The sequence below is a fragment of the Grosmannia clavigera genome (genome assembly GCF_000143105.1).
Source record: "Grosmannia clavigera kw1407 unplaced genomic scaffold GCSC_140, whole genome shotgun sequence".
Taxonomy (NCBI): domain Eukaryota; kingdom Fungi; phylum Ascomycota; class Sordariomycetes; order Ophiostomatales; family Ophiostomataceae; genus Leptographium; species Leptographium clavigerum.
This window is the reverse complement of record NW_014040801.1, coordinates 113,038-139,120: the sequence shown is the minus strand read 5'-3', so window position 1 is coordinate 139,120 and position 26,083 is coordinate 113,038. Positions and strand designations below refer to the sequence as shown.

Below are 26,083 nucleotides of genomic sequence, written 5' to 3'. Positions count from 1 at the left end.
CTTAAATCTTCTTAGCTTCCTTTTTCGTCGTTGGCGAATTGTGAATTATTGTTCGCGCAGATTAGCGCTTTGTTGCGAGTCGATTAACTAATCGTGCAGCCTATTCTCCATCCGGAAGGTGCTTCGGAAGCATCCGCACTTACGGCAGGAGCCAACAAGGAAGGCGATAAGAACATTCCTTGCTGTAATTCGGCGGACAAAGCAGTCGAACTAGGCAATTGTCGGCGGAGTCAGCGAGAACCGGTTGCGTCTCTCCGCAAAAGGGAGTCCTAAAAGCAAACACACAACTCAGGCAATATTAGAAAATTGTATCGCAATGGCCGCAAAGAAATGATGCAATATGCGCCCGATACGGGAGCAGGACTAGATATGATCAGCACTGCAAGTCCCGTATTGCTTACGTCACCGCATTCCATTTGTAGACAATCCAATTGATCAATCGTCGTTATCACGTGCTGCGTAATCACTATGGCTGCCAAAACAGCATGGAAGGCCCAATCCGGTCGCCTGCGTCGTCGCTGTCTTATTCGTACATATCTCTGTCCAGCAGGACGGTGAGCCTGCCGGCCTGTTTACGCCATCGGCTTGGTCGGCCCGCTGCCACGACCGCTGGTGCTCACATATGCGTCCAGCTGCTGCACGGCTTCCTCTGTTGTCTTTTTCCTGTACTCGGACAGGTCCTTCGGCTTGTGGCCCATCACCACTGGAGGAGAGGTGGCATTAGCAAGCAGTCGGCAGTAGTATCACGCAATGGCCAGAGACAACTCACAGCGCTCAAACAAGAAATACGACGACACCAGCAGGATCGGAATAGCCACGATCACCGACGTCCATTTCCGCGACGCCTCCTTGAACTCGGGCGTGTCCTGGATAGCCACCACCTTCTTTGGAGGCTCTTCCTCCACCGGACCGCCGGATCGGTTGCTAGACGCCACGGCTGGCGGCAGCCTCGTCGGAGTCGCCGCTAACCGTAGCCGCTTCAGCTCGGCCAGGGCTGCCTCTTGGCTGGCGGCAATGCTGTCGTCCAGTGCCACAGACAGATCAGCGGCTGGCGCAGCAGGAGAAGACGGGATCGACGCCGTGCGTTCTGGAGCCGCTTTGAACCGGGCTGTCGATCTTGCCCGCGCCCGTGTCTTGGCCGATGTCTGCGATGAGGCGAGCCGCAAAAACCCTGGCACAGCTGCCGAACACCATGCTGACGTCATCTGGCTCGCTTGTCGTGCCGCAATTGTGGCCGGCACACCACGGACCAGACTGCAGCATGCCGCTACCGCCTTCGGAGCTGCCACCCACGACATTGTGGCGGGGTCTGGAAGCTGTCGGGCCTTGCTTGTAAGCGGCGCAGAGGTGACGCCGGCAGCGGTTTGCGTTGCTCCTACAATATTTCAATGGAAGCCAACCGAAGTTCAGTGCAATCGAGCCTCTTCTCAATGGATTTTTTTCGAGGGCACATCAGGCCAATGAGAGCTTTGTCCTCTCCAAACCCGCTTACGTCATCATATATGCTGACTGCTCTTCCGGCCTGTGCTGACTAACACTTCGCTGGCAAATTGTAGCTGCAGAGATTTGGATGGTCCGACTTGTCGATCTATCAACAACCTAAGATGCTTTGTTTCTGCCCTCGCTCCACTGATCAGCGGCGTTCGTCCACAAGCCCAGAACAATGGCCCTTTCTCGCTCTCGCTCGCCTCGCCTCGCCCTCTCACCCTCCTCGCTTTTCCCCTTCTCTCTGTTTCGAAATGCTATCACGGCCATCACGGCCACCATCACCACATCACCGCATCCTCCTGTCGGGCACGGATCATAAACTGCCATAGCCTCTGTTCCAGCTACAGGATCGCTACCGCTTACGACGTATACGAAGTATATTTTCTTCTCCGAGATGGCTTTCAGGGGTGCACCAGAGATAAGCCAGGGCTGATGATAATTGTCCAGTTGCTTTCTTCTACATACGGAGTAATGCCCCTTTCTCGTCTTTCATCCCCGTAGCGGGTCCCTTTTTTCCAGGCCTCTCTTCACGGATACGGAGCACGGACTTACTGGGTATCCCCTTTTGTCACGGGCACTCTGGATGCAACTCGTACTCCGTACATAGTGCAAGTAGGATATCTTATCTAACGGAGTGCAATGTACGACGTATACATACGTACTCCGTACGAATGGCTTGTTCGAGAACCCGCGACCAATCAGCACCTCCTCCTCTGACAGCTACTCATTCGCCGATCTCTGCGGGGGGCGCAGGACTTGTTAAAAATAACAGCATCCGCCCCTAAGAAAGCCGCCGGCTGCTGCCAGCCAGTCAAACCAGTCCTCAACACGCAATTCTCGCCACCAATCCCAACCATGAAAGGCACCACGGGCGGCCGCAGGGCCACGTCCACCGTGGCCACCCGCATCGACGACCTATCTGCATCCTTCACACTGTGCCTCCAGTTCTACTCGCAATGGCGGCGCTGCCGCGGAAGCGTGAATCACTACCGCCGTCCTGAGAATTCCGGTGCCGTGCCCAAGCCGCCTGTCATCGCCCCCTGCGCCCTCTCGGCCTCTCTCGACATGGGTGCCCAGACACGAGAGACCTTTACCATCGGCCTGGCCATTCTCGGTCCCGACTACGCTCAAGGAGACGGTAGGCCTCTTTGCCTTATTCTGTCTCTCTCTCTCGTCTGCCTCCACAGTCCTGATATAGCTGTCTAGACATGTGCTGTCGTGCTCTGGCCATCCAACAAGACCTCCTCCAGGACCAGGTGGCTCTGCTCCGGACAGCCATCGCATCGGCTACCAAACCGCTGGACATCAACGTCATCCTTAAAGCATCCGAGACCGTGCGCGTGGCCACCATCAATGCCCTGGTCGAGTTGTATCGGCGCATGGCCGCTGGTCGGCCAGGCATCCCGCGCGCGTTGCCTGTGCCCAAGTGGCGCTCGCCGTCGCTGCGTTCAAAGCCGCCCAAGACGAAGCGCGAGCTGCTGGCCATGCTGCCGGCATATCCACCGTCGCCTGGTCCATCCACCTGCTGCCGGTCGTTCAAGGATGACGACGCCACAACGACCAGGTGGTCGGTTCTGTCAAGCCCGCTCGTCTTCCAGTCCGAGCCGCCATCGCCCCCTCTGACTGCCACCATGTCCGAATGTGTCGCGCCTCTGCCGTCGCTGCCTGAGCTGGTCTTTAATGCCTCTGCTGCCGGCAAGCGCGCCAGCTACCAGAGCTGGGTCCGGCCCCAGAACAGCGTTTTCAACATATTCTGCCCCGAGGCCATGGCCTTGCAGGTCGACGTGTACAAGCTCGTACCTTCAGCGCGCAAATGTCGCTGTGGCTACCGCTGGCAAGAACGTGCCTCTACCAGATGCAGCACCCGGACGAGCACCCGAGCCAGCACCCGAGCCAGCGCGAGAAGCGGAAGCGAAGACAAGTCCATAATCCACAGAAACAAGAGCATCAGCAGCATGGAGAGCTCCGCCAGCTTCGTCAGCGCCAGGAGCACCCGCACCCTTCGCCACAGCCCATCCACCACCACCATCGTCCTCAAGGACGGCTTTAGCCTGTCGCCACGGTTCTTGGCCAAGAGCCACTGCGAAGGCGCTGAGAGCGGCTTCGGCTGCGTACTCTGCACGTCCAACGGCCTGACCGAGACTTACGGGACGGCCGAGGATCTACGCGTTCATATCAACACAACCCACGACAAGTGGCAGATGCTTCACGATCGCGACCTGGCTTGAAAGCTTCCTAGGCTAGCACAGGTGACCTCGTGTTTGTAGTTTTATGATACCCCCATTTCCTTGCGTTTTTCAAATTGGCTATTAAAGTCGACCGACAAAGCCGTGCTACCCGTTACTACCGTTATCAAGTTTCTTTACTCAGATCCTAATTGAATATATATATAAAGGAATAGGACGATTTGAGTGCAGCAAGTGGTTTCTGTATCGCCAATGCAGCTTTATCCTGCAGTTAGCCTTGGAACTACATAGTAACAGAACGCCAAAACACAGGTGCAAGATGCTTCCTGGTTCTCTTGACTCGTATTCAGAATACTTGTTTTTTTTCCCGGTGCCTCCAAGGTCACACCGGCGGTGGATAGACCTTACGTGAGTTGTCTTTGCTCCTACCAAGGTTTCAGGATCGTGCTATGTAACATGCCGGTACCTCTTGGGCTGCTACATTACGATACTATGTGCTCGTATGGCATGAGGAAGTGTAAAATGAAAGACGAAATATTACTTATGCGAATGAAAACGTGGTCTCCTTTGACGTGTACTTGTTCATAGTGCAGAAAGTCTTCCTTGCAGAAACTCGATTATCTGTTAAATGTAAACAGGTTCGTACGAGTAGCAGATGATCTCTAGGGTCTGCTAACACATATCTGCTCTCTCCAGGACGGAGAGATCATATGTGCTGATCGGATCTAAAAATAACGAGAACAGCTAATGTGATTAACAGGGATGGCCCGTCGTCCGGTCGAACGCTTCCCATGACCCTTCTACGCAGGTATGTTGGAATCTAGAAAGCTCACGATCAGTGCGCAAGCACTTTCGTATCGGGCTCATCAAGCGCTCCATCCGGTTGTAAAATCACTCATAAGCCATCATTTCCTCCACTTGAAAATGCGCACTAATGACACAATGGAATTTCAACGGCATAGGCCAATGACGGTTTGACAAGGCCCATGGATCTAACGCAAACTATGATCGGGCCGGAGAGAGTGACAGGAAACCCTGCATCTCCGGTGTGGACCCTACTCTGGTCCCTGACAGGTTTCAGGATAGATAGAGTAAGTGTATGAAATACTGTGTCAGTGTTGTCTTCAGTGTTACTGTGACGTGCATCTTAAACCCGACATTGCCGAGGAGCTGATCACTTGGATTTCCTGGAAAAGCGAAGAAGTAGTGTATTGCCATGCATCTGTAATTGTCTAAGTATTATGGCCAACTATCTCAATATAGTATACAATATCAATAGTTATACCGTGGAACCGAACAACAGATCCAATTAAGAACCTCATGAAACCCATTGGTCAAGATTGTGACTTTTCAACGTCTGCTACAGACAAGCCAAACAGATGTTGAACACCATTGCGATAATAAAAGAAAAGAAAAAATCCACATATTCCAAGTACTTGCCCGCTTTCTTGTATCAAAACATAAGTACAATGAATAAGAGAGATTCGGTTCTGCCCAACCCTTTATCCTTGTCCTGTACTTCTTCTCCGTAAAGTTTGACATATTGCTGTAAGTTTTGGAGATGGTCACTTGACAATATTCGATGTCTCACCATTCTGTCCACGGCTTATGGCTGTTGACCGTGCAGAGAACTCCTGAGTGGGAAGCAGTCCACAAGATGAAGAAGTGCAGCGCGAGCAAGAGCATGCTCACACGCCAGCTCCTTTCCCAAAACGGGGATCTCGGACGGGGCCTGTGACGATACTGAGGGGCTTCATCCTGCTGGAATCCCAAACGTCCGCCGCTTTCATCAGGAAGCCCCAGATCCAACCCGGCGACAAACACGAGGGGCGCACCGATCCCCCACTGGGCCATGAATGGCCAACAAGGCTTCGCGAGGGTGACTATTTTAAGGAAGAAGAGAGTGATGCGAAGAAGAAAGGTGACAGCCTCCGCATGCTGCCGAGAAAAGAGCAGGACAAAGTGCTGAGCCAGTCGTGTCCGGTGTTGTATCTCGCCAAGAAAGGTGGCCGGAGGTGGCATCAGGAGAGGCGTGTTGGTGTTTTGCGGAGACGACGGAGCTGGGGCACCGGGCGACAGAGAGCGGGGCCCGGAGCTGTCAGAAACAGCTGCAGTCCGCCGTTCGGGAGACCGGTTCAGACCTCTCTCCTGGCTGTGCGTCAGCGTCAGGGTGGATGGCCTGCTCTTCTGCAGGCTGTCCCGGGGCGTTAATTTCGGCGACGAGGCGTCGTCTGAGTCCACAACGGCAAACTCGTCCAGGTGATCCGCCGGGGATGAAAGCGAATTCAGGCTTCCCTTTCTGGTATTCACGGTATCTGACAGACACATTAGAGACAAGTCGAACAAAGACAGAAGCATGAAGACGCACCTGGCATAGACGTGCCTGACGAGACGCCTGAGTCGAGATTTTGAAGCCGGCGACCGGACATATTCATCGTCTGGCTCATGGTGGAATTCCCATTGCGCGAGAAGCCGTCCAGGCCGGACTCGGTGGTCCGCATGACGAGCAGAACATCGGTCGCACTGGGCCGCTCGGCCGGTTGGACGGACAGCAGCTTGGTGAGGAGCTGGTAGAGCTTCGAGGGAAGGTCTGGCCGCTCGCGCCGCTCGTACTGGAAGCCCTTCCAGTTGGAAATTTCGGCACGTAGTTGGGTAATATCCTCGAGCTCCTCGTGGAGCGTGTTGGCACTGCGGTAGGGCAGACGGCCAAAACACATAAAATACAGGATCATACCCAAGGAGAAGATGTCTGATTTGGTGGTGAAGTTGCCGTACAGCCCATTGGCGTCCCGCCGGAGAACCTCGGGAGCACAGTACGAAATGGTGCCGGTAGTGCCGGTGGACCGGCGGACAACGTTCTCCGGCTGGACCTCGCCAAAGTCGCTGATGAGACAGGTGAGATTGCGGCCTTCGCGGTGCAGCAGGCAGTTGCTGGGCTTGAGATCTCGATGGATGTAGTTAGCGGCATGCAAGTAGGCCAGGCCGGAGGTGATGTCGCGGAAGAGGGAGTAGATCTCGTCGAACTGCAGCTGTCTGCGAGATGCAGCCGAGGGTGAAAACGGGTTTCGAGGCCGTTCGGCCTGGCCCCTGGACCGTCGTCGCATCTGGGCCTTGAGCTCTTCCTTGGTCGCCTCCTTGGGCTGATCGCCGATGATGTAATTCTGCAGATCGCCACCGTTGCAGTACTGCTGAAGGATGAAGGCACAGGCAACGCTGGGGCCGAAGCGGTTGAGTGTGACGTTTTCGAGCCAGACATGGCGGTAGGACACGAGGTTTGGGTGGGAGAGCTTGGCCAGCAGCTCAACCTCGACCAAAACTAGGAGAGTCAGTACACGAGACGACACAGGGAAAAAGGGGCAGCCACCTTTCTCAAGCCAGGCATGATCATCGCCGACAGGCACACGCTTGCAGGCAAAGTGGCCCAGCTGAAGGCCGTCAATCTCGTGTCGAACGAGCAGGACGACACCTTTGCCACCACGACCAAGCTCCCGCTCCTCGACAAAGAAGGTCTTGAAATAGTGCGGACTGAAGGCCTCTTTGCCGATGGGGCTCGAGTCCAGGGTTGCAGTAGCGCCTGCTTTCGGAGAGCCCCCAGAGGCAGCGTCTTCATCCTCCGACAAAGCTCCACTGGCAGTGCTGCCGGCCGGACTGGAATTTCCGCCCGGGGTGCTTTGGCCGACAAGCGGTTGGAAGAAACGCCGCAGAGGGCTGGACGGCGTGCCGTGGGACGGATGGTCGGTCCCGCGCAGCTGGTGGTGGCCGGCACGCAGCATGCGAAAGTAGTTGGGGTCGACATAGCCCTCGTGACGGTGGATGAAGTCACCATCGACATCAGAGGCAAACGGCGAGCGAGTGGGCGATGACGCGCGCATCGGCCGGTGGCAGGTCGGACACTCAGCGATGCCGCGGATCTCCAGCCGCTGCGACGACGGGTCGCGCACGACAATGGCATTGCGATGGCGGCTGTTTGCAGATTTCCGGCTGTCAGCAACAAACCGTCTCCAGATCTCTGCCCCGAAACTTACAGAACGATTTCGCGCCCCTCCTGTGGATGAAAAGGCACCAGCGACATGGCTGCAGGGCGTGTGCTTGTAAACACCAGACTCGTCTTCTCGTGTGGATGCGTGCGCTGGGAGAGTCGGTCGGAAGTTGCCTGGCCAGCCGCGATATCTCGCAGTGGCCTTGCTCGTCAGTTGCTTTTCGGTCCACCGTGGCCAACTTTATACGGTGGTGTGGCGAAAATGACAAGGACAGGCTTCCCAGAACGGAAAGCACCCCTGCGCGCAGGAGCTCCTTCGTTAGGGGCAACGGTGCTCGCGGGGAAGCGACAAGCTAGCCGCACGGGCCATCTCCTTCCTCTTTCGCGTCACTATGTCATAGGTGAGCATCCTATCTTTGTGTTCGGTGAGAGGAATCGACAATGTGAAATCTTGAAAATTTTTATGACTGTCTAGAACCTTGACCGTCTACTTCAAACCGTGAAAGCCCCACTTCTACAACGTATAAACCAAGAAAAAAGAAATGCGAAAACATCGTGATATCTCTAACAAGCCCTGAATCCAATCAATATCCTATCATTCTTCGCCCCCGTGCTTATTTCCGCCGCAAGCTACCGAGCCGTCGCTTCAGCCCCTCTGTGATGCGGTTGCCGTGGCTGGCATTCCGCCTCAGGTCCGTCTGGGTGGAGTAGATGGTGTCGTCCTGGGCGCGCGGCCGCAAGCCCGAGCCCAGTGGTGATGGCGACCGCCAGGACGCACCCGTTGCGGAACTGCTGAAGCTTGAACGGCGGATCGACGCATTGGCATCCTTGGGTGGCGTCAACAGCGGCCGGAATTGGTTTTTCATCTCATACGTGCTGCCGCCGCTGTAGCTGGCCGACACCTTGTGTCTGTACGGCTTGTTTGACTGCTCTTTGAGGCTGCGCTCGATGCTGAACGATGGCTCCCCCTTGCCCTTGAGATCGTCGGGATGGTATTTCTACAACACAGTCAGCAGTCTGCGTACAGACACAAATACAAAAGATCCGTGGTAGGGATACTCACGATGAAATCGTAGCGCATAAACGCCCCGCCCGGCGCATCAGCCTCACGCATCAAATCTGCGCCCTCCTTGTAGTTCATGATGTTTCCGTTCATGTCTGGCATGCCCGACGGTATCGTTCCTGTCCCCTGTAGGGGAATGTGTCGCTCAAGTGAGTCCACAATGTACTCTTTTGGCGTCGCTCGTAGCGCCTCTAGGTTGGAATCTTTGACAGCTTCCAGAGGCGCGTACTTCTTGTTCTTATTCACGGCCGCAAGAGTTGCGTCATAGGGCCCGCCATGGTGATAAGCACCACCGAACCCAGTCTTGTCTAGTATATCGATCGAGTCGGCAAGCGGAAGACCACGACGACGAGACTGGCGTTTGCGTGGGTGACTGGACGTCTGCTTGGTCTGCACGGATGATGCCATGGCGCTGAGCTTGGGCGGAATATGCAACGTGCTTCGTCGGAGAGAGTGTCCTGTCGGACTTGAGGGGGCCTGGAATGGAACAGGTGAGTGAACTGTTCTGTTGATAGCGCTGCCCGATCGTTCTGCGAGGATTTCCGTGACGGAATCTGTAGTCCTTTGGATACGATGTGTTTGCGGTGGTTTTCGGCTAGCTCGGATCTTGCTTGACCGAGAGCTGGAAGGTGGTCGGCTGGCACTGTTTTGACGTTTTTCGAATCTTCTCGGATGTGTTGAAATGGTGTCGACACTTTTGCTTTTGAGGTGGATAGTACGAGCAGCAGCGTCAGCTGATGTTGGGACTGTTGAAGGGAGACGTGAATATCGCCGACCCGGGGTTGTGGACTTGGGATGGTGGATGTCCGTCGGGAGGCGAGGTGCAGGGCTATAAGTACGACGCTGCAGATCGTTCACCTGGTTCTGCTCCGGCGTACGGTTCAGTGCAAGAAAGCGCCGGGGGTTCAAAAAAGACGTTCCGGGTCCGTCTAATTGGTGCGGCTCGGAATCAGTCAACGGATCGAGAATGTACTTTTTGGCCTTTCAAATTTTCGAATCAGCCAAAAGACAGGAATGAATAGATACAAGAGACAGCCATCAGAACGGCTAGGGAGATGGGATGGGAAATAATAAAGAGCAGAGTCGGGCAGTTCGGAACGGTCATGATTCCGCACATCATCCCACCCTAGCCGCCATCTTAGCGGTGACTAGTGCCTGCTGCGGCCAGCGATTGTGACGCAAGTCGTCTGTCTTCGCGGTCCGATGGAGTCACGCAGCGCCCGAACAGGTTTGGGGACGCTCAGTGGCAAAGTCAAAGAAGAGCAGCTAAGTTGGAAAAAGAAAGGACATCCGGAAAAAATACAGAAAGAGGCCGAAAAAAAACGTGACTAACCCAGTCTTTGTCTTGCCGGTCCTCCCGGTTGTCTAGTATAATATGGTATTTCTTTTCCTGGCCTTTGTCACCTTTGCTTCGACCGTGGAGCCAGGTCATAGCCATGTCCCCTAGAGCCTAATCACTTGTGGAAACCTAGCTAGCCAAAAGAATTCTCGCTTTTGCAGGTCAAATGCGCAGATGACGCTTTTCTCTCTGCGACTTATTGCGCGGCCTCGGGCTAGTGTCTGTGATTGGGGGTTTTCCCCTCCTTAGAGAATTATTCGCAGCAGTCTGGGCAAAATGAGGGGTCAGGGAAAGGACGCAAAGAGATAAGAGCGCAGGCGACGAATAGGTACGGAGTAGATGGACGTGGTGAGTTGCGGTTGGCTGGTCATGGGACCGAGATCATACCACCTAGAAGGTAAGATAGTTGTAAATGCTGCCTGTCTTCTACATACTGCGCCGACACCCACGCTGGGACAAAAGCGATATATTCATACACAGACTGGGATACGAATCTCAGAGCATATACGTGCAATACATGTGACCCGTGTGTACCAAGGAATGGAGCGGTGAGCTGCTTTGCGCGCATCGCTGTCTGTGACCATTTGTCTACGACGTATCTTCTTTAGGCAGTCTAGCTGGCAGACAGATGCCAGCAGTGAGCCAGCCCCCCTGTTGCGTAAGCTTTGGAGGAATAGTGGAAACGTGCTGTATCTGGCTGCGTTGGGGAAGCTACCGGCACTTGCTGCCCTATTTAGTGGAGAATGATGTACCTTGCCGCCTGCCACCATGCAAAAGTCACCCGCGCAAGTCCTATTCCGTGATAATCCGCTTTCCAGCATTCTCCGGTCGCTTACGCGTCAAAGAGCTACAGCTTTAGGCAGCTACAAAACCGACCATGGTGATGAGCTGATAGCAAAGTTATCGCTGTTCAACAATGCCGTGAAATAATGCAAGGTACGGATCACTCTAGAGACTGAGTATGTACGAAGTATCCGTTAACTGTTCAGTATGAGTCAAGAAATGCTGTCAGCCGCACGTGACTAGGCGTTGCATGTGACACCGCCACGTGTTAAGTGGACACCATCCGATAACGTTCTCGTACGGAGCACAGCTTGGAGCTATGTGAGCTTGTGCTGCATATGCGGTGAGCTTGCCTTTTGCCAGTAACCACTACAACGACAACAGTACATGTTGCACCCAAATCTGCCAGCGACCCTTCCGCGCTGGAAACGGGGAAAAAGTCGGCAGGTTAGGGAGCCAGATGGCATGCTTGGTGGACTACTCGTCGTCGGCCGGCGAAGAAGATGAGGACAAGACAGCGGACGTGACGAAGCGGACCAGCCTGGAAGCGGCTGCAGCTGCACCCCCTGCAAGCCTCCCCCCACTGCCGCGGTCCTTTCATGACATCTACGCCGCAAATGTCCGCACCAGCACTGCCGACTGCCCCAGCCTGCACCAGGGTCGCACTCGGGCAATTCCCCACGTCGCCGGCCAGTGGCCGAGCCACATCTACGTCGAGTGTAGGTTTCTAGACTCTTCTGCCCTTGCCATCATACGACTGACGTTTAGTCCGTATGCAGGGTTCCCGACGTCGCCAGAGCACGCGTCTTTGGAGGCACTGCTCACTGCGGTCATCGACGTCCTACCCCAGACGGGCAATCCGCCCGGACGGCCGGCTGTTCACAGCCTGCTCACCAGCGATCTCGGCGTGCCGTTGCCGCTGCACATCAGCCTGTCGAGGCCGTTTGTGCTCCGTACGGCACAGAAGCCGACTTTCCTCGATAGCCTCATCGCTTCTGTGTCGTCGTCGCGTGTTGTGCCGTATGTTCTTTCGCTCCCTCTCTGCGCACAGCTTCACCCTTCTCATATGTTCCCAGATCTTACGTCGGCTTCAATGGCCTCGACTGGTATCGCAGCCCCGACTCGGCTCGCGCATTTCTGGTGCTTCGGGTTGCGGTCACCGACAAGGCCGCTGTGGCTGACGTAAGCAAAAGCAGGGGCCGCGGCCACAACCACCCGCTGGTGTCTCTGCTGGCGCGGTGCAACAGCCAGGTTGCATCTGTGGGCCAGCCAACCCTGTACGGGCAGAGCACCGCCTCCGAAAGCGACGAGGACGACACCGTCGCCTTCGCCTTTCACGTCTCCGTCGCCTGGACATTGGCAGATGACATTCATGCCTGGGTAAAGCTGACCGAACAGGCTTATGGCACGTGGCAGCAGAACCAACGCAAGGAAAGCAAGGAACCGCTACACTTTAACGTCGATAGCGTCAAGATCAAGATCGGCAACATCGTGTCAGACATCCCACTGGCAGCCAGCGAGCGGCGAGCTAAGAGGGCACGAACAAATACAGGGCCCAATCACGGGCCAAGAAAGAAGCTTTCTGGCCTATATTGACGTATACAGTCACTTAAAAGCTAGCTGCAAATACACGGCGTGAGCCACGCTCTCCTGAGAGGCAAATAAGAAACAACTTCTGTTCTATGAACTTTCGAGTATGTGTGTCTGTGTGTAACCCTGAAAGCACAAAAAAAAATACATGCCAGCCTTGTATCTACTCCTGTTTACTCCGAAACGCGAATGGTGCCAAACCTTGACACCGTGTCCCATGCAAGGTCTAAGAAAATATATGCAGAACCGTAAGGGAACTGGAACCAGCGGGAGGCCAAGATAGTCTCATCTACAATTCGTCCACGCTTGGCCGCTCAAATGCCCATGATCGCGGCCGAACCGGCAGCCCGATAAAGAACTGCCACAGACGCAGCAGCTCTGTCGAGATAATGTGCCACCTACTCGCTTATTAGCGTCGAACGCAGTTGGGAAGGGCAAAACGGCGCAGCTTACATCATCTGAGGGAAGGCGATGTACCGTTCGAAGAGAAACTTAAACGCTTTCAGGACGTTGTCTAGTTCCTCGCCAATGCACTCTCCGATAGAGGGGTAATGAGACTCGTCATACACTTCCTCGTCCTCGCCAGCAGCCGTGCTATCAGACCGCTCTGGCACAATGACGTGGTGCGGCTTCCGCACCCGGTCAGAGATCGATTGCACCGGCTCGTCTGCGATAGCGCTGGCAGCTGCCACAATTGTCTCGTCATTCGCAGCCATGATGCGGAACTTCTGGATCGCGTTCAGAGAGCTGCTGATCCGCGCGTACGTGTTGAACAGGGCCACAAGCTCGGTGCGCTCCAGCGGCGGGACCTTGCCGTCGTTATCGTACTCAAACAACACCTTCAGCGCCGTGCCATAGCCGGCCGTCTGCACCTTGCCCCAAAGCCGGCACTTGTCACAGCCCACACAGTCCATAAGCCGACTCACGTTGCGGAACCGGTTGCGGAAGTCCTCCTTCAGCGAGGGACCCTCACCGTTCTTGAACATGAGCGACTCGTCAAAGATCTGCGGCACGCTGGCTGCCTTGTCCGTCACAGCCAGCACCTTGGCCCGTGTAGCCTGGTCCTGTTCCGGTTCGCCCGAGCAGAAGGTGTATGACGACAGGTGGGGACCCAGCTTGGCAATCGCCCGTGTGACCACGGCATAGTTAAAATACAGGTTGCTGATGCGTTCCGGGAACTTTTGCAGACGGTTGGCGTAGCACTCCACGTTGGGCGTCCATTCACCGGTGGTCTGGTTGAGAAAATCCCAGCAGAGATGCGTGCTGATGGATGCGTGCATGCCAGACATGAGTCGGTAGAAAACGCGCTTCTCAATGCACTCGTCCTCGACCTCGAGGCCCGTCATCGCTACAAACGGCGTGCTGGGCATCTGCTGACGCTGCTGCTCCAATGCATGCTGCCGGCCAGCGGCTTCAAGCACCGTCCGGAAGTCCAGAGCTGCTGGTCCCTTGGCCGGTGGCCCAGAGCCCAGCTGTGCCGAGTGAGGGAACGAGCTTTTCTGGAAGCAGTTCTCGCGATAGATCGCCTGCCACACCTGCTGAGCGCCTTGTCCTGCGTAACCTGTGAACCGTTCCGGGTTCTGCACCAGGCTCACGTAGTCGCCCTTGGAACCGGCGCTCTCGTCCTCGTGCACACAATAGTCGCGCTCGTCGCACTCGTCGTCGTACTCGACCACGCAGCTCTCGCCGACATTTGCGCCCAAGCCGCCCCGCAGTGGATTCTGCGGCAGTTGCTTCTGGGTCAGCTTTCCCGGGTGCTGGGCTTTCGGGCCTTCGAGCTTGCCCAGCTCACTGGCCCTCCAGATCTTTGGGATGTCCTCCTCGTTCTCTAGCGTCTGCACGGCACAGGCAATGTTGCCGCACATGCCGTCATCATCGTTCCAGAAGGGGCATGTTTTGTGGAAAAGATTGACTCGGTAGTGGCTGAAGAAGTCAGTTGTCTTGGTGAGATCGGTCACGGCTGGGAAGACCCTTTCGTTGAGCCTCTCGAGAGTGGAGTAGGAAGCACAAGCGTCAGAGACTATGGCTTTCGGTGAGATCTGATAGTAGGACTTGTTAGACACAACAAAGTGGTACTGTGAGGGTGCAGATCTGGCGGCGGAGCTGCCAGTAGCGTGAAGGGAGAGCAGCCCCAAGATGACAACGTGCCATCGAACGAGAAAAAAGCATAGACAACGAAGACTAGGATATGAGTGTGATGAGGGGCGAGGATGAGTCTGATATGTGGCATACCACGCAGGCATCTTGCGAGTTTTGGCAGAAGCCCAAAGGACTCCAAAGAGCAAAGACGTTCAGATAGAAAAGTTTAGAAGCTGGTTTCATTGCTTCGATTTGTCTCCCCGTTGAAGGAGCGACGGTATGCGACGTAGGCGGGCGGGTTTCAGGAGACGCTCGTTTTATATGTCAACTGGCACATCTAGAACAGATGAAGAGGTTGGACGATACGGCACAAGGGCCCAGGAGCAGCGCAAATGCGCTCGGTTTCAATTGTTGGGTCTGAAACTGGTATTGGATGTATGGCTGGCCAAAGCCCCTGTACTTGTATCTATGTTACATCACATTCGTCAGTCGTCCAAGCTCAAAACGCCACCATGAGAACACTGAATGCTCACCTGAAGAGAACGAGGTCTGCGCTGGAATGGGAGAGTGCTGCTAGAGCCGGCTACCAATAATACAAACGAGATGATGATTTGAAGGATAATTGTAGTAAATGCAAGTTATGTACCTCTCCAAAGGCGAAACAAAAAAAAGCGGCAAGGGGGCCCCACTCAAATACCGACGATCTACTTGGACGTTTTGTAGTCGACGGAGAATGTGGCCACCGTTGCAGAAGACTTGATGACAAAGAACACTAAAATGCCAAGCAGCTCATACGGTTCTCGAAACAATTCTAGATTTGAAATCGAAAGACATAGGCGCTTCTACTTAGCGTGACGAGTGCAGGCAAAGCTTAAGGATATGTGTCCAGATCGGACACGAGAATCAGCAGATGCGTCGACGATTTAAACTGGTAAGATGCGGTGAAAGTGGCCTCGTCAGGCCAGACGGTTTGACAGGCTTGGCTCGGGACAACGGCTGAGATGGGGCTCATTACATTCATTGGTCAGGTGCACATTCAATGACGACAGTGGACCAGGCTGCAAGGATGCGCCGTGCGTTCTTCTCGAGTCGAATCTCGTAAATTCAATCAGCATGCCCGATTTTTCTCACGCTCTGCCAATAATCATACAACTGCGACAGCCATCCAGCACTCTTCAATCCGAGTAACACCGAGAGAAACCCTGAAGCCAAGAAACACCAACCGGAAGAACCCATTTGCAGAAAGGCTGCGCGCCCACAGAATGCTATGCAAGCCCATTCGCTTTCTAGCAGCCCTTTTCCAGCTTCCTGCCATCCGCTGTTGTCAAGTAGTGCCGATTTGCAGCACTTCCATCCCCGTCTGCTCCGGCGCTTCTGTCTTGGTGGCGCATTTGTGGTGCCCCTCGACATATCCCCTTGCGTCTCCAGCGCCACCCCAAAGGAAAAACTAAGAATCAACGGCCGCGTTCGTAAGTCTGTTGAGATAGGGTGCTGCCATACGCAACCGAGTGGGCAGTAAGAAAGGTCGAGTATGGCCGCCGCGGGGGAAAGGCCGCTCGGGGACGTGATCGCTATGCGATTCGCTTTTTGTCGCCTACCTCTGCAAGGCAGTAGCTCAATTTGCAGGTGGTTGGTAGTTAATTGGCCGCCTGGAACAGAGTAAGCGCACTCTCGGTTAGCATTCCGTTCCACGCTTCCTTCGCCTGCAACGCCACCATGCGCGGGCGACAAGACTCACTTGAAAAGTAGAATGTGTGGCTCAGGCTCGTGGACTTCGTAGTGTTCCCAGCCGAGGCTCTAGCCGGGATGTCAGCAGACGGTATCGTAGCATGCACGCAGCTCAGCGCAAGCAAGTACCTGTGTAATCCCCATGGACCGCCACTCGTCTTCCCACAATAGCTTCAGGGTCTTTTTGCTCTGGTCGAGATACTGGTCCGGAATGAGCTTGAGCATCTGCTTCGGTAGCAGCACGTGTCGGTATTCGTATTCATCATCGGAGTATCTACGGTCCCCAAGTCAGTACAGAGCTGGGTGGCGACAGGGCAAGCAAGCAGACCTCTGCGAGTAATGTATATTGTCCAAGAACGGCTCGAGAGCCTTTCGTTCGTCATCGGCCAGAGGGCGCGCCCGTGCGTTCCGACGTGAGGGGTCGATGCCCAGCTGCCGCATTTCCTGAAGCGTCGACATCTTTGTACAGGGGCGCACTGTTTTGTGCTGCAGGGAGTGTTTCGCAGTGCCGAGGGAAACGTGGTGAGAAAGGAGCTTGGCTGGGAAGCGCGTTAGTTGATGTAGGATGCAGACGATGCAGAGAACGACCAAGACGATTGACGGGCCCCTGAAGGAGGAAAAGGGGAGACGGACAGGCTCTAGTGACGCACCAAGAAAAGCTGCTCGAAGCAGAAAGGGCGGTTCGGGAAGAGGCCTAGTGAGTGAACAAGTGGAAGCGAGGAAAAAAGGGAGGACCATTAAGAACTGAGGGGCAAAATCCTTTAATCGTGAAGTTAGTTTCCTAGGCTGCGTGTTTCGGAGCACCTAAGAGTAAACAAACGAGACGCTCGGGCCAGCAAGGCCTACGCGGGGGCGCTAGACAAGCTGTGACATCGCTAACTGGGGTCACGTGCTTTTTATTCACGAGAAGGGAACATTGTGCGCGTCAGTCCAGTCCTGTCATCAAAACAGTCGATCACGGGTTCCGCTCAGATCTCTCAGACGAGGCACGTCCTGAACTTGTGGCGACAGTGGCGTGTCTCATAAAGGGACATTTTGATGCCTGGGCACTTCTCAGTTTGCCTCTAGCACTCAGTGAAGACCCGCACGGACCACCGAACAAGCTCCAGTTTCTGCTGACTGTCAGAGAACAGGAAATTCCCTGCAAAAAACGCGTCCTTTGCAGGTTCCCTAAGCACCAAATCCTCCATCGCATTACGTCCCGCCTGGTCTAATAGACACAGCCGCCTGCGAGCCTCATTTTGGGCAATTGCCTGGGAAGTTGGAACCATATATTTGAACCTTGTACTTTGTCCTGGTGCTTCAAGGTTGCGCCAGCCTGGTGCATCGAGCCATGGAATCGAAGCGCAAGTCGACTGGAGCTGAGGGGGACGATCGCGCCTCCAAGCGGCAAAAAATCACTGTAGTAAGTTTCTTGGACTCTGCGTATCGTGCGATGCGATAACAGCGATTTCCATGATTTTTGGCGCGCGCGGCGCAAGCTCCTTTTTTTTTTCGGCGGGTTCGGGATGGAGAATGCGACTGTCGGCGGTGCTCGTTTATTTGCCAGGCGACAGAGGGGCGATGAGCAGACTGCGGCGCAAGCTTTGGGCAGCTCTGAATAGCTCGATATGGCGGCTCCGTCCTCCAGCGCGCGCACAACGCAGAACCGCCCAGGTTTTGGAGACGTCGAGCATTTTTGCATATTCCAACTGCTGTGACCACATACACGATAGAGTGCAATTGAATGGCTGACACAAACAAGCCACAGGAGGAGCGTCGCAATGGCGAAACGGCAGCGTCGACGACAGAGGTTGGCCTCGCCTTTCTCGAGCAAATACGGCGAACGGGGGACAAGAGGTGAGTCGTCCACGGCCAGCAATGCAGGCAGTCTTTGCGGCGCCTAATGTGCAATTGCAGCGGCCGTCGCGTGGCCAAGTACTTTGAGGAGCTGCTCCCAAAAGAAAGCAACAAGGAATACTATCAGGCCATCCGGATGCCCATCTCGCTTGGCACGATTGAGACGAAGCTGCGCAATGGCGACTTTGCCAACCTGGCCGAGCTAGAATCGTATGTGAAGCGCATGGTGCAAAACGCAAAGGACTTTTACCCACGGTCATCACATACATACGACGACGCCGAGCGGATTCGGAAGGCCACGAGCAACTTCATGGTGAAGCACAACCCGGCCTACAAGCTGATTCACGGATATTCCGCGCTTCCCACCCCCATCCCGGTCGATCTTCCGGAGGAGTCACCGGCAGAGGACGATGCGGAGGAGGAGGCAGCAGATGACGGACCGGAGGCAGAAGTGGCTGAGGAAGACGGTGATGTCGGCGCAGGGGCCGACTCGGAAGCGGAAGAGGCAGATGCCCACGAGTCTGAGGAAGAGGGAGAGGAAGACGAGGCAGACGGCGACGAGGACGACGATGCCAGGCCAGCATCGCGCCGACCAAATTCCTCAACGGCTTCGCGAGAGGCATCACTGCGTGGACGGCGCAAATCGACAACAGAGCGGGCAACCAGCGTCAGTGCGAAGCCAGACCACGAATATGCCGGTGTGCCGTACAAGGGCCTCACCTTCCAGCAGGCGCAGGAGAAGATTGTCGAGGAGGCGATTCGACGTACAGACGAGGAGTGAGCTACGATACACAACCCCTGCAGTCCCTGTTTCGTGTGCTAACAACATGACAGCGACGACAGCTATGCCTATTTTGAACCCTTCCTAAACCTGCCACCCCGCTCGCTAAAGGACTATTTCCAGCTGATCAAGGATCCGCTGTCGTTGAAGAAGCTGCAGAAGCTCGTGAAGGGCATCCGTAGCCGATCGGACCGGTCGGGGGTCAGCGACTTCAAGAACTGGGCCTCGTTTGAGGAAAAAGCCAGCCTGCTGTGGGAGAATGCATACTTTTACAACGAGGACAAGAGCCCGATCGCCAACATGGCCAAGGAGCTAGAGGTAGGATTCCATGTCAACGTTTCTACGGGTGGGAAATTCGGTCGCTGACTTTTGCGCGATGCTCTGCAGATCATGTTCCGGGGCGAGATCAAAAAGGCCAAAGAGGTGGTTTCCGATCCGCCACAGACAAAGATTAAGATCAAGATGACCCAAGGCCAAGAGACGCCGGCGCCAGCATCGAAGAAGATCACGATCCACGTTGCCAATGCCCGCGGCGGCTCCACCGAATCGCCGGGCCCGAAGTTGGTGGGCGGAGGAGCGCCGACCACTCTAGCCTCACACCCGGCGCTGGAAAGGACGAGAAGCACACCCGGCGTCTCTCCGAGTCCGTCTGTCGTGGCCAGCACGAAACAGGAGACCTCAGCACGCGCGTCGCCTGCGCCGCAGCAGCGTCCCAACGGGGTGCCTGTAGCAGCAACCCTGCCGAACGGAGCAGCCGCGCCAGCAGCAGTTCAGAACGTGCAGACAACTGACGCTCCCGGCACGCCTCAGACAAACGGAAGCACGGCTCCAGTTCCGGCTCCGGTTCCGGCTCCGGTTCCAGCTCCGGTTCCAGCTCCGGTTCCAGCTCCGGTTCCAGCTCCGGTTCCGGCCCCAGCTCCGACGCCTGCGGCCGTTGTACGACCTGCTCATGAGTCCAAGTTCCGCGAGCCAGGCCGAGGTACGTTTATTCTTTCTGTTTGTCACGAGATACGTGTTTTGTTGACAGACGCGTGACAGAACCCCTGATCACCAACTTGGCCATGCGGACACACCCTACGATCAACACGGGTGACCGGCTGTTCGAGCTGAAGCTGCCGCCACACCCCAAGCTGACGCAGCGGTCTGTGACGCTGAACATTCCCCAGGGCCAATGGCGCCATCAGCTGATCGTCAGCCTGGCGCCGTCGGTGCAGCAGCAACAGCGGCCTTTCAAGCTGTTTGTGATTGCGAACGGTGCGACTTTGGGCCAGTCTGCGCCCCTGGCTACGGCCCCAGCAGATCCGGCAGAGGCGGGCGGCAAGCTATACGAGGTCAACCTGCACCCCGGCGTCAACGTCATCCAGGTGCAGGTGATCGCGGGGCTGCCCAAGGACCAAGAGCCGCAGAGTGGCGCCGAGGCCGAGCTGGAGAAGATTACGATTTTTGCCAATCTCATGCGGTATTGAGAAATGATTTGGACGTCTCTCCGCGTTTCGCGGCCTTCTATATTTTGGTCTTTCTTTTCTTATTTCTGGTATCTTTCGTTTTCTATTTCACGTCCTTTCCCTTTTCTTTCGGGATATTTTTGGGAAGGGGGCGAACGACTGGGCAGGATAGGGTTTCCTCAAGGGCATGGCGTTATGTCTCGTCATGCATGCTTGCACGCTTGCATATTTTTCTTTATTTTTTCTTCGTTGCATATTGGTCGCCGTCCAGACGTCATAAGATCGCCGTGATGACGAGCATGTGGGGATTGCAAATTCTGTCAAGGCAATGGGATTTCCACTGCCAAGGTCTTCAGCGTAATAACGAAAAATGACCGATCTAGTCACTGGAGAAAGAATAGAAATAGGACACGTACGACACGGAGAAGACGAGACGTGTGTAGATTTTGAACCATGCAATCCGGCACTACCGCCGTGCCTTGACTGTCCCTGTCCGTCTCCCGGCTCACGGCAGTACGCAGCTCTGAGTCGGTTGCAGTGAACCATTGGTGGCGCCTGCATATCTCAGCTCCTTTGTTGGCGATCAGAAAGGACGGCACTATTTTAGAGCCCCGCTTATTGGGGGGAATCCTATTCGCATCAATGGCAGAGGAAAAACGAGAAGCTGATCGGCACAGTGAAGAGGCCAGAACCGGTGCCAAGAAGAATGCGTGCCTGAGCACTGCGTGTACGTGTAGAAATGACAGCAGGCCGCGTACCGGCCTGGGTCAGATTCTTGCAAACATGCAGGCATCGTCCAAAAATCGAACCGAGCGACAGCTTCTGGAATCCCACCGACCGCGAAACGCTGCTTTTTTTGCAGGTCACAAGGTGGAGCGAAGACCCGCTGCGCCTCAGGCGGGCAGTGGAGGCGGTATTAGTCGTACATAGAAGAACAACCAAGCCTAGCAAGTTCATCATATGCTCCCGGTTCTTTGAGCTGGAGCGATCTGTCAAGGTCGAGCTGCCTTGCCGCTTGCATACCTCCCGGCACCCGGTGCTTCTGTCCAAACTGCTCAGTCTGCTGCCCAGTCTGCTCTGTCCATCCGGCACACGGCAACTGTGCCTCGGGCTTGCCGGTGTGACGAAAAGACGGTCAGCAAATTTTAGAGTCCGGTTCGTGATCCAAAACGAAGCTTGCTGCGGGACGGTGCTGCAATGGATCTCGCACGGCTGCCCATCGCCCTTTTAGACCCACTCTTTGTACGAGCAGAGCGGAGGAGTTGGGGTACTGCTACTCCTGGCTACTGCTAGCACCGCCTCTGCCACTGCTCTCAAAGCGTACTACTCCGTATCTTTACAACTGGGTACCTGAATACCCAGCCAAGGGCTAGTGAGGTATTTGCCAGGTGGTGCGCCTGGTGCCCTTTTATCCTTGTTGTGAGTGGCCTGTCTTGCCTGTTGGGTCGTGCCCCACCATCCTCTGCTGTAAGACGCACAGTGTCTCGCTTTGTATCGTTACTGTTCCTCGTTGCCTCCTGCCTTCGTCTCTACATACTTCATTGAGCTGCTTCCTTTCTTCTTCGTTTGCTCACTTGGCCTCATCATCAGTCTTCCAATCTTCTAGCCTTTTTCTTTTCCTACTTCCACCCGCCGATAAGTTCAATTGACTGACCCGACGTCCTACCACACAACTAGCACCGACTGCTTTCTTGTCAAAGCTTCAGGTAAGCCCTACGTTCTTGCCAGCCCATGACGCATCGCATTTGCCGTGATCATGATTTGGCAGACACCTCTTTTCTGCACTACCCTCTACTCAATATGCCAATCCATCTTTCAACCTCCCCTGCACCTTATCGGTCGTCGCTTTTTGACTCCAGATTCTTCTTGGTTGGCCTTTTCGCTTGCTCACGGCTCTCTTCTTCCATGCAACCTTGTACACTTGGGAGCAGAATATGCAGCTTGTAGCCCAAGCGTTGGCAATGCATACTGTTGGCATTGCATCTGTCAATACTGGCGGGGCCGTTGCGTCAGCAGAAGCAATACCAAGAGCCTCACCCTACCTCTGCGTTCTGTCGTCGTCTCTCCCTAGCACGTCCTTCCTTATCAGAAACCACCAGCTTCGTGTCCTTCACCGCCCCTAAACTCTCCCATTATCTCTTAGGCACTCACCTGTTTGAGCCCAAGACGATGCATCGCTCATTTCTTGTTGCCTCTCAATTCTCCTTCACCCTCTAATAATCACCCCCACTGTTGCTTGTGCAAATAGCGCCGGCCTGTGTTCTATGGTGTTTCGCTTTATCTTTCTGTCCTTCATCTGCTATAATACTATAACACCTGTGTCTTCTTCTTTTTCTATTTGGGTCTTACACCGGTCAAACTCCACCGCACCACCAACAATCATTGCCATTGGTGTCCATCTTATCCGCTCTCCCTTCTGTCGAGTCTTATATCGGCTTCGCCCAGAATTCTCAGTCTGACTCTATTAGGCAGCTCCTCGCAACTCCCTCAACTCCTCGAACTCAACCACATGTCCTCCTCTTCATAATATCTGCAAAATGTCTGCCACAGCCACCCAGCAAATACCTGCCGTGCCTCCGCGCCCAGAAAGATCAGCGGACACCCCAAAGGTGCCGCCACGCCCTATCCACCGAGCCATCGAGCGCTCTCTGTCACCAAGTAAAGACCGGTTCGCCCCGTCTCCGCTTAGCGAGACGTTGTCAAAGAGCCCCGGTGGCACTCTGCTCCTCCACAACAATGGCTCCTCAAAGCTGTCCGATTCCGTGGACCATGGCAACTCCGTCGAGCTCCCTTCGCTCGGCCAGGAAGGTCTAGAATACGCCGCTGTGGAGGAGTTGAGCACCTCCAAATCACAGGCGGGCAGCATTCATGCATCTTCTCCTGAACACACCAGGACTGTCGGGGACGACATTAAGCTGCATGCACCGAAGCCGTCACTCCCGGCTTCGAGCGCTAAAGCGCGCGTGGCCACAGTAACGCACACCAACAGTGAGAAAGCAGCCTCCTTCGGAATTGGGCTTGCCAATGGCGACGATGCCACGCCCCAGCCGACGAAGAAGAAGGCAAGCACCGCCAGTCAAGAGTTTCCCTCGGATGACGCCATCGAGGAGGACGAACACGGCATTCCTGAGATTGGCCTCCAGGTTCCAATGTACCCCAATGCCGGCGACGTCCAGGCTCCCTCTCCGGCTCTGGCCGACGAGACGGGCGAGCTCCTGGCCAAGAAGAGTCAGTCCAAGCGCAGCTCTCGCAACTTTGTCGACCTGCCTCCTGGCAGCTACGGCCTGCATGGCCACGGCGTCCTCCCGTCCGACAAGTTGGAGAAGGACTACTACAGCAAGCACCCCGAGCTGGCTCGGCTCGAGCGCACACCCCACCACTCGGACCGCGCAAAGGACTTTTCCAAGTCGAGTGATGAGCTCAACAAGATTGTGTACGAAACGGCCAGCCATGGCAATGGCGTTGGTAAGTGGACGAGAAGGAGGTGGACCGGAACTGCATAATCTCGTTTCAGGCTTGTATCCGCCACTAACCCAAGTCCCACAGGCGCCCATGACTCAAACGGCACCCCTAGCGAACAGGTGGGCTGGCAAGCCATTGAGGAGTCGATTTCACGCCCCGCATCGGTGGCACCCAAGGGCAAATCCAGCAGCTTTGGCAGCCAGTCGTCTGTCACAGCAACCGTGCCGAAGTTGGCTGTTTCTGCAACTCCTGGAATCTCCGTTTCCCAGGCGGTCGAAGATCAACCCACCACCATTCACGTCGACGATTCAACCCGGCGTAAGAGTGTGATGTTTACTGAAGACTACATTGTCGACGGAGAACCTCAAGACGAAGCACCCATTTTAGCTCCTGACGAGGTCGCTAAGGACCCGTCCGCCTACAACCACGAGCCTGCCGTCGAGCCTGCTTATGAGCGTCGTTTGAGCTACGAGGGTTCGAGCAGCCGTTCAAGTAGTCGGGTAGCTAGTCGCTCGAACAGTCGTCCGAACAGTCGCCCGAACAGTCGTCCCTCGAGCATCTACAAGAGCTCGCATATTCCGGAGGAGACAGAAGTCACAGCGGAGGAAGAATACGAGCCGCTGTTTCCGAAAGACGACGAGAAGGTTGAGAAGCCCCGCTCGATCTCGTCAAAGTCAGCCAACGGCGAGGAGGGCACAGGTCGGTTCCCTAGTCGGGATATTTGGGAAGACGCCCCGAGTAGCGCCCTGTACACCGCCGAAGTCTCAACACCGGATGTTTTAGCCGAGACAGTCTCGGCATCAAATATTTCGGCCCGTGACGGAGAGACTGCAGCACAAGCATTCGCAAGACGTCAGGAGGAGCTTGCCGAAAACGAGTTACAAGGGGCAAACTCGTTTATCGAAAACCGGAAACCCCAACCGCCAAGCACGTGGTCTCAGCAGTCGCATCTAACCAAGGGAGTCATGGCTGGTACTAGCTCACCTACCTCTGCTGCCAGCAGCAGCAGCAACCTCCGGCGTCCGGCTATGGGACAGCGGTTTCCCAGCCGTGATGTCTGGGAAGATGCTCCCGAGAGCTTGCAGCTCGAGACCACTGTGTCTCGTCCTGAGGACGACGATGCGTCCCCGGTCGAAGCGACGAAGCCGTTCGTTCCGCGGAGACCCACGAGGAAACTAACGGACCCGGAGAAGGCTCTACCGCTTGTTCCCATTCGGCCGAAGCCGATGGCGGCAACGGTAGAAGAGGCCGGCCACACAAAACCCACCGTTTCAGAGAAAGCCAAACCTTTGATTCCAGTTCGTCCTGTGAAGCCGGCGCAGCGTCCCGCCACAGACAAGGGACCAGAACTGGCAGCCAAGCCTAAGCCGCCTGTTCCGGCTCGGCCTGCCGGTGGCAAGATCGCACAACTGCAAGCGAGCTTCATGTCAGATCTGAACAAGAAGCTCAAGATCGGACCGCAGGCGCCGAAGAAGGAGGACGCAGCTGCCCCGGCAGAGGAGGTCGCTGCAGAAGCCGTGAAAGCACCGCTTCTGGATGCCCGCAAGGGTCGTGCCCGCGGTCCCCAGAGACGTGCACCACGGTCGAGCGCCAGTCCTGCTGCAGTGGTGGCAGCGACCGGTGCGACCACGGCTGCGGCTGCTTCTGTACCCGTAACGCTAAGCTTCTCGACGACATTCACGCTGTTCAGCATCGATCCCGAAGCGGATGTGCTTAGTGTAAAGGATGGTGACGTCCCTGCCGTTGAGGCGCCTGCGAAGGTTGAGGAGTCGAAGGCGGAGCCAACAGAAGAGCCCAATGAAGAGTCGAAGGAAGAGGCGGCAGAAGCAAAGGTCGAAGCGACAGAAGAGGCGAATGTGGTTGAGGAGACAAAGCTGGACACCGAAGAGAAGACGGAAGAGAAGACTGAAGAGAAGACTGAAGAGACGGTCGAACAAGAGAGCGAGGAGGTGGCGTCAGCAGTCCCCGAGGCTGTAGGCGAGACGCTGGCCAAGGCTGAGCCCAAAGTGGAGGCTGCTGCTGAAACTGACGAAATTGCAGGCGAGGCAGAAAAGACGGCTTCGGTCGAAGAAGCTGCATGAATTAATGACTGTCGCTTGGAGGAGTGGCTTGGAGCAGATTGGGAGCGCTGGTCAATGGGCGGTTCAGACAATGAAAACAACCAAAAAAACGAGTTTTCGAAGGGGGCCATCATATACACGGCCTGGCTACCAGGCGTGCTTGTTGGATCTGTTCGTTCATTTCTTCCATTCTTTTCTCCTCTGCCCCCTATCTATCTATCTAGTTTGTTTTTCTTTCTTGGTTTTCGAACAGTCTCGGTA

General features: G+C 55.4%; 7 protein-coding genes across 7 annotated transcripts; 4 read left to right on the top strand and 3 right to left on the bottom strand.

The window, feature by feature from the left end:
* Positions 1–572: 572 nt before the first annotated feature.
* On the bottom strand, positions 573–1,298 carry CMQ_1668 (uncharacterized protein; the record flags this gene model as incomplete). The annotated part of the gene is made up of 2 exons (XM_014318747.1): positions 573–703; positions 770–1,298. 2 exons carry the CDS (start codon positions 1,296–1,298, stop codon positions 573–575), a joined length of 660 nt encoding a protein of 219 aa, XP_014174222.1.
* A 1,045-nt stretch (positions 1,299–2,343) lies between these two features.
* CMQ_502 (uncharacterized protein) lies at positions 2,344–3,716 on the top strand (the record flags this gene model as incomplete). Its single annotated transcript, XM_014317581.1, has 2 exons — positions 2,344–2,626; positions 2,695–3,716. The coding sequence occupies 2 exons, from the start codon at positions 2,344–2,346 to the stop codon at positions 3,714–3,716; spliced, it is 1,305 nt and encodes a 434-aa protein (XP_014173056.1).
* A 1,545-nt stretch (positions 3,717–5,261) lies between these two features.
* CMQ_373 (protein kinase) lies at positions 5,262–9,124 on the bottom strand (the record flags this gene model as incomplete). The annotated part of the gene is made up of 6 exons (XM_014317452.1): positions 5,262–5,989; positions 6,043–6,990; positions 7,039–7,637; positions 7,700–7,844; positions 8,288–8,651; positions 8,717–9,124. 6 exons carry the CDS (start codon positions 9,122–9,124, stop codon positions 5,262–5,264), a joined length of 3,192 nt encoding a protein of 1,063 aa, XP_014172927.1.
* A 2,174-nt stretch (positions 9,125–11,298) lies between these two features.
* Positions 11,299–12,434, top strand: CMQ_1142 (uncharacterized protein; the record flags this gene model as incomplete). The annotated part of the gene is made up of 3 exons (XM_014318221.1): positions 11,299–11,557; positions 11,618–11,858; positions 11,915–12,434. The coding sequence occupies 3 exons, from the start codon at positions 11,299–11,301 to the stop codon at positions 12,432–12,434; spliced, it is 1,020 nt and encodes a 339-aa protein (XP_014173696.1).
* A 283-nt stretch (positions 12,435–12,717) lies between these two features.
* CMQ_523 (oxidoreductin) lies at positions 12,718–16,694 on the bottom strand (the record flags this gene model as incomplete). The annotated part of the gene is made up of 5 exons (XM_014317602.1): positions 12,718–12,826; positions 12,882–14,531; positions 16,246–16,304; positions 16,365–16,509; positions 16,564–16,694. The coding sequence occupies 5 exons, from the start codon at positions 16,692–16,694 to the stop codon at positions 12,718–12,720; spliced, it is 2,094 nt and encodes a 697-aa protein (XP_014173077.1).
* Positions 16,695–17,961: 1,267 nt separating this feature from the next.
* Positions 17,962–20,321, top strand: CMQ_1385 (bromodomain protein; the record flags this gene model as incomplete). Its single annotated transcript, XM_014318464.1, has 5 exons — positions 17,962–18,074; positions 18,135–18,851; positions 18,909–19,173; positions 19,243–19,834; positions 19,894–20,321. 5 exons carry the CDS (start codon positions 17,962–17,964, stop codon positions 20,319–20,321), a joined length of 2,115 nt encoding a protein of 704 aa, XP_014173939.1.
* A 2,516-nt stretch (positions 20,322–22,837) lies between these two features.
* CMQ_1266 (uncharacterized protein) lies at positions 22,838–25,843 on the top strand (the record flags this gene model as incomplete). Its single annotated transcript, XM_014318345.1, has 2 exons — positions 22,838–23,765; positions 23,847–25,843. The coding sequence occupies 2 exons, from the start codon at positions 22,838–22,840 to the stop codon at positions 25,841–25,843; spliced, it is 2,925 nt and encodes a 974-aa protein (XP_014173820.1).
* Positions 25,844–26,083: the final 240 nt, after the last annotated feature.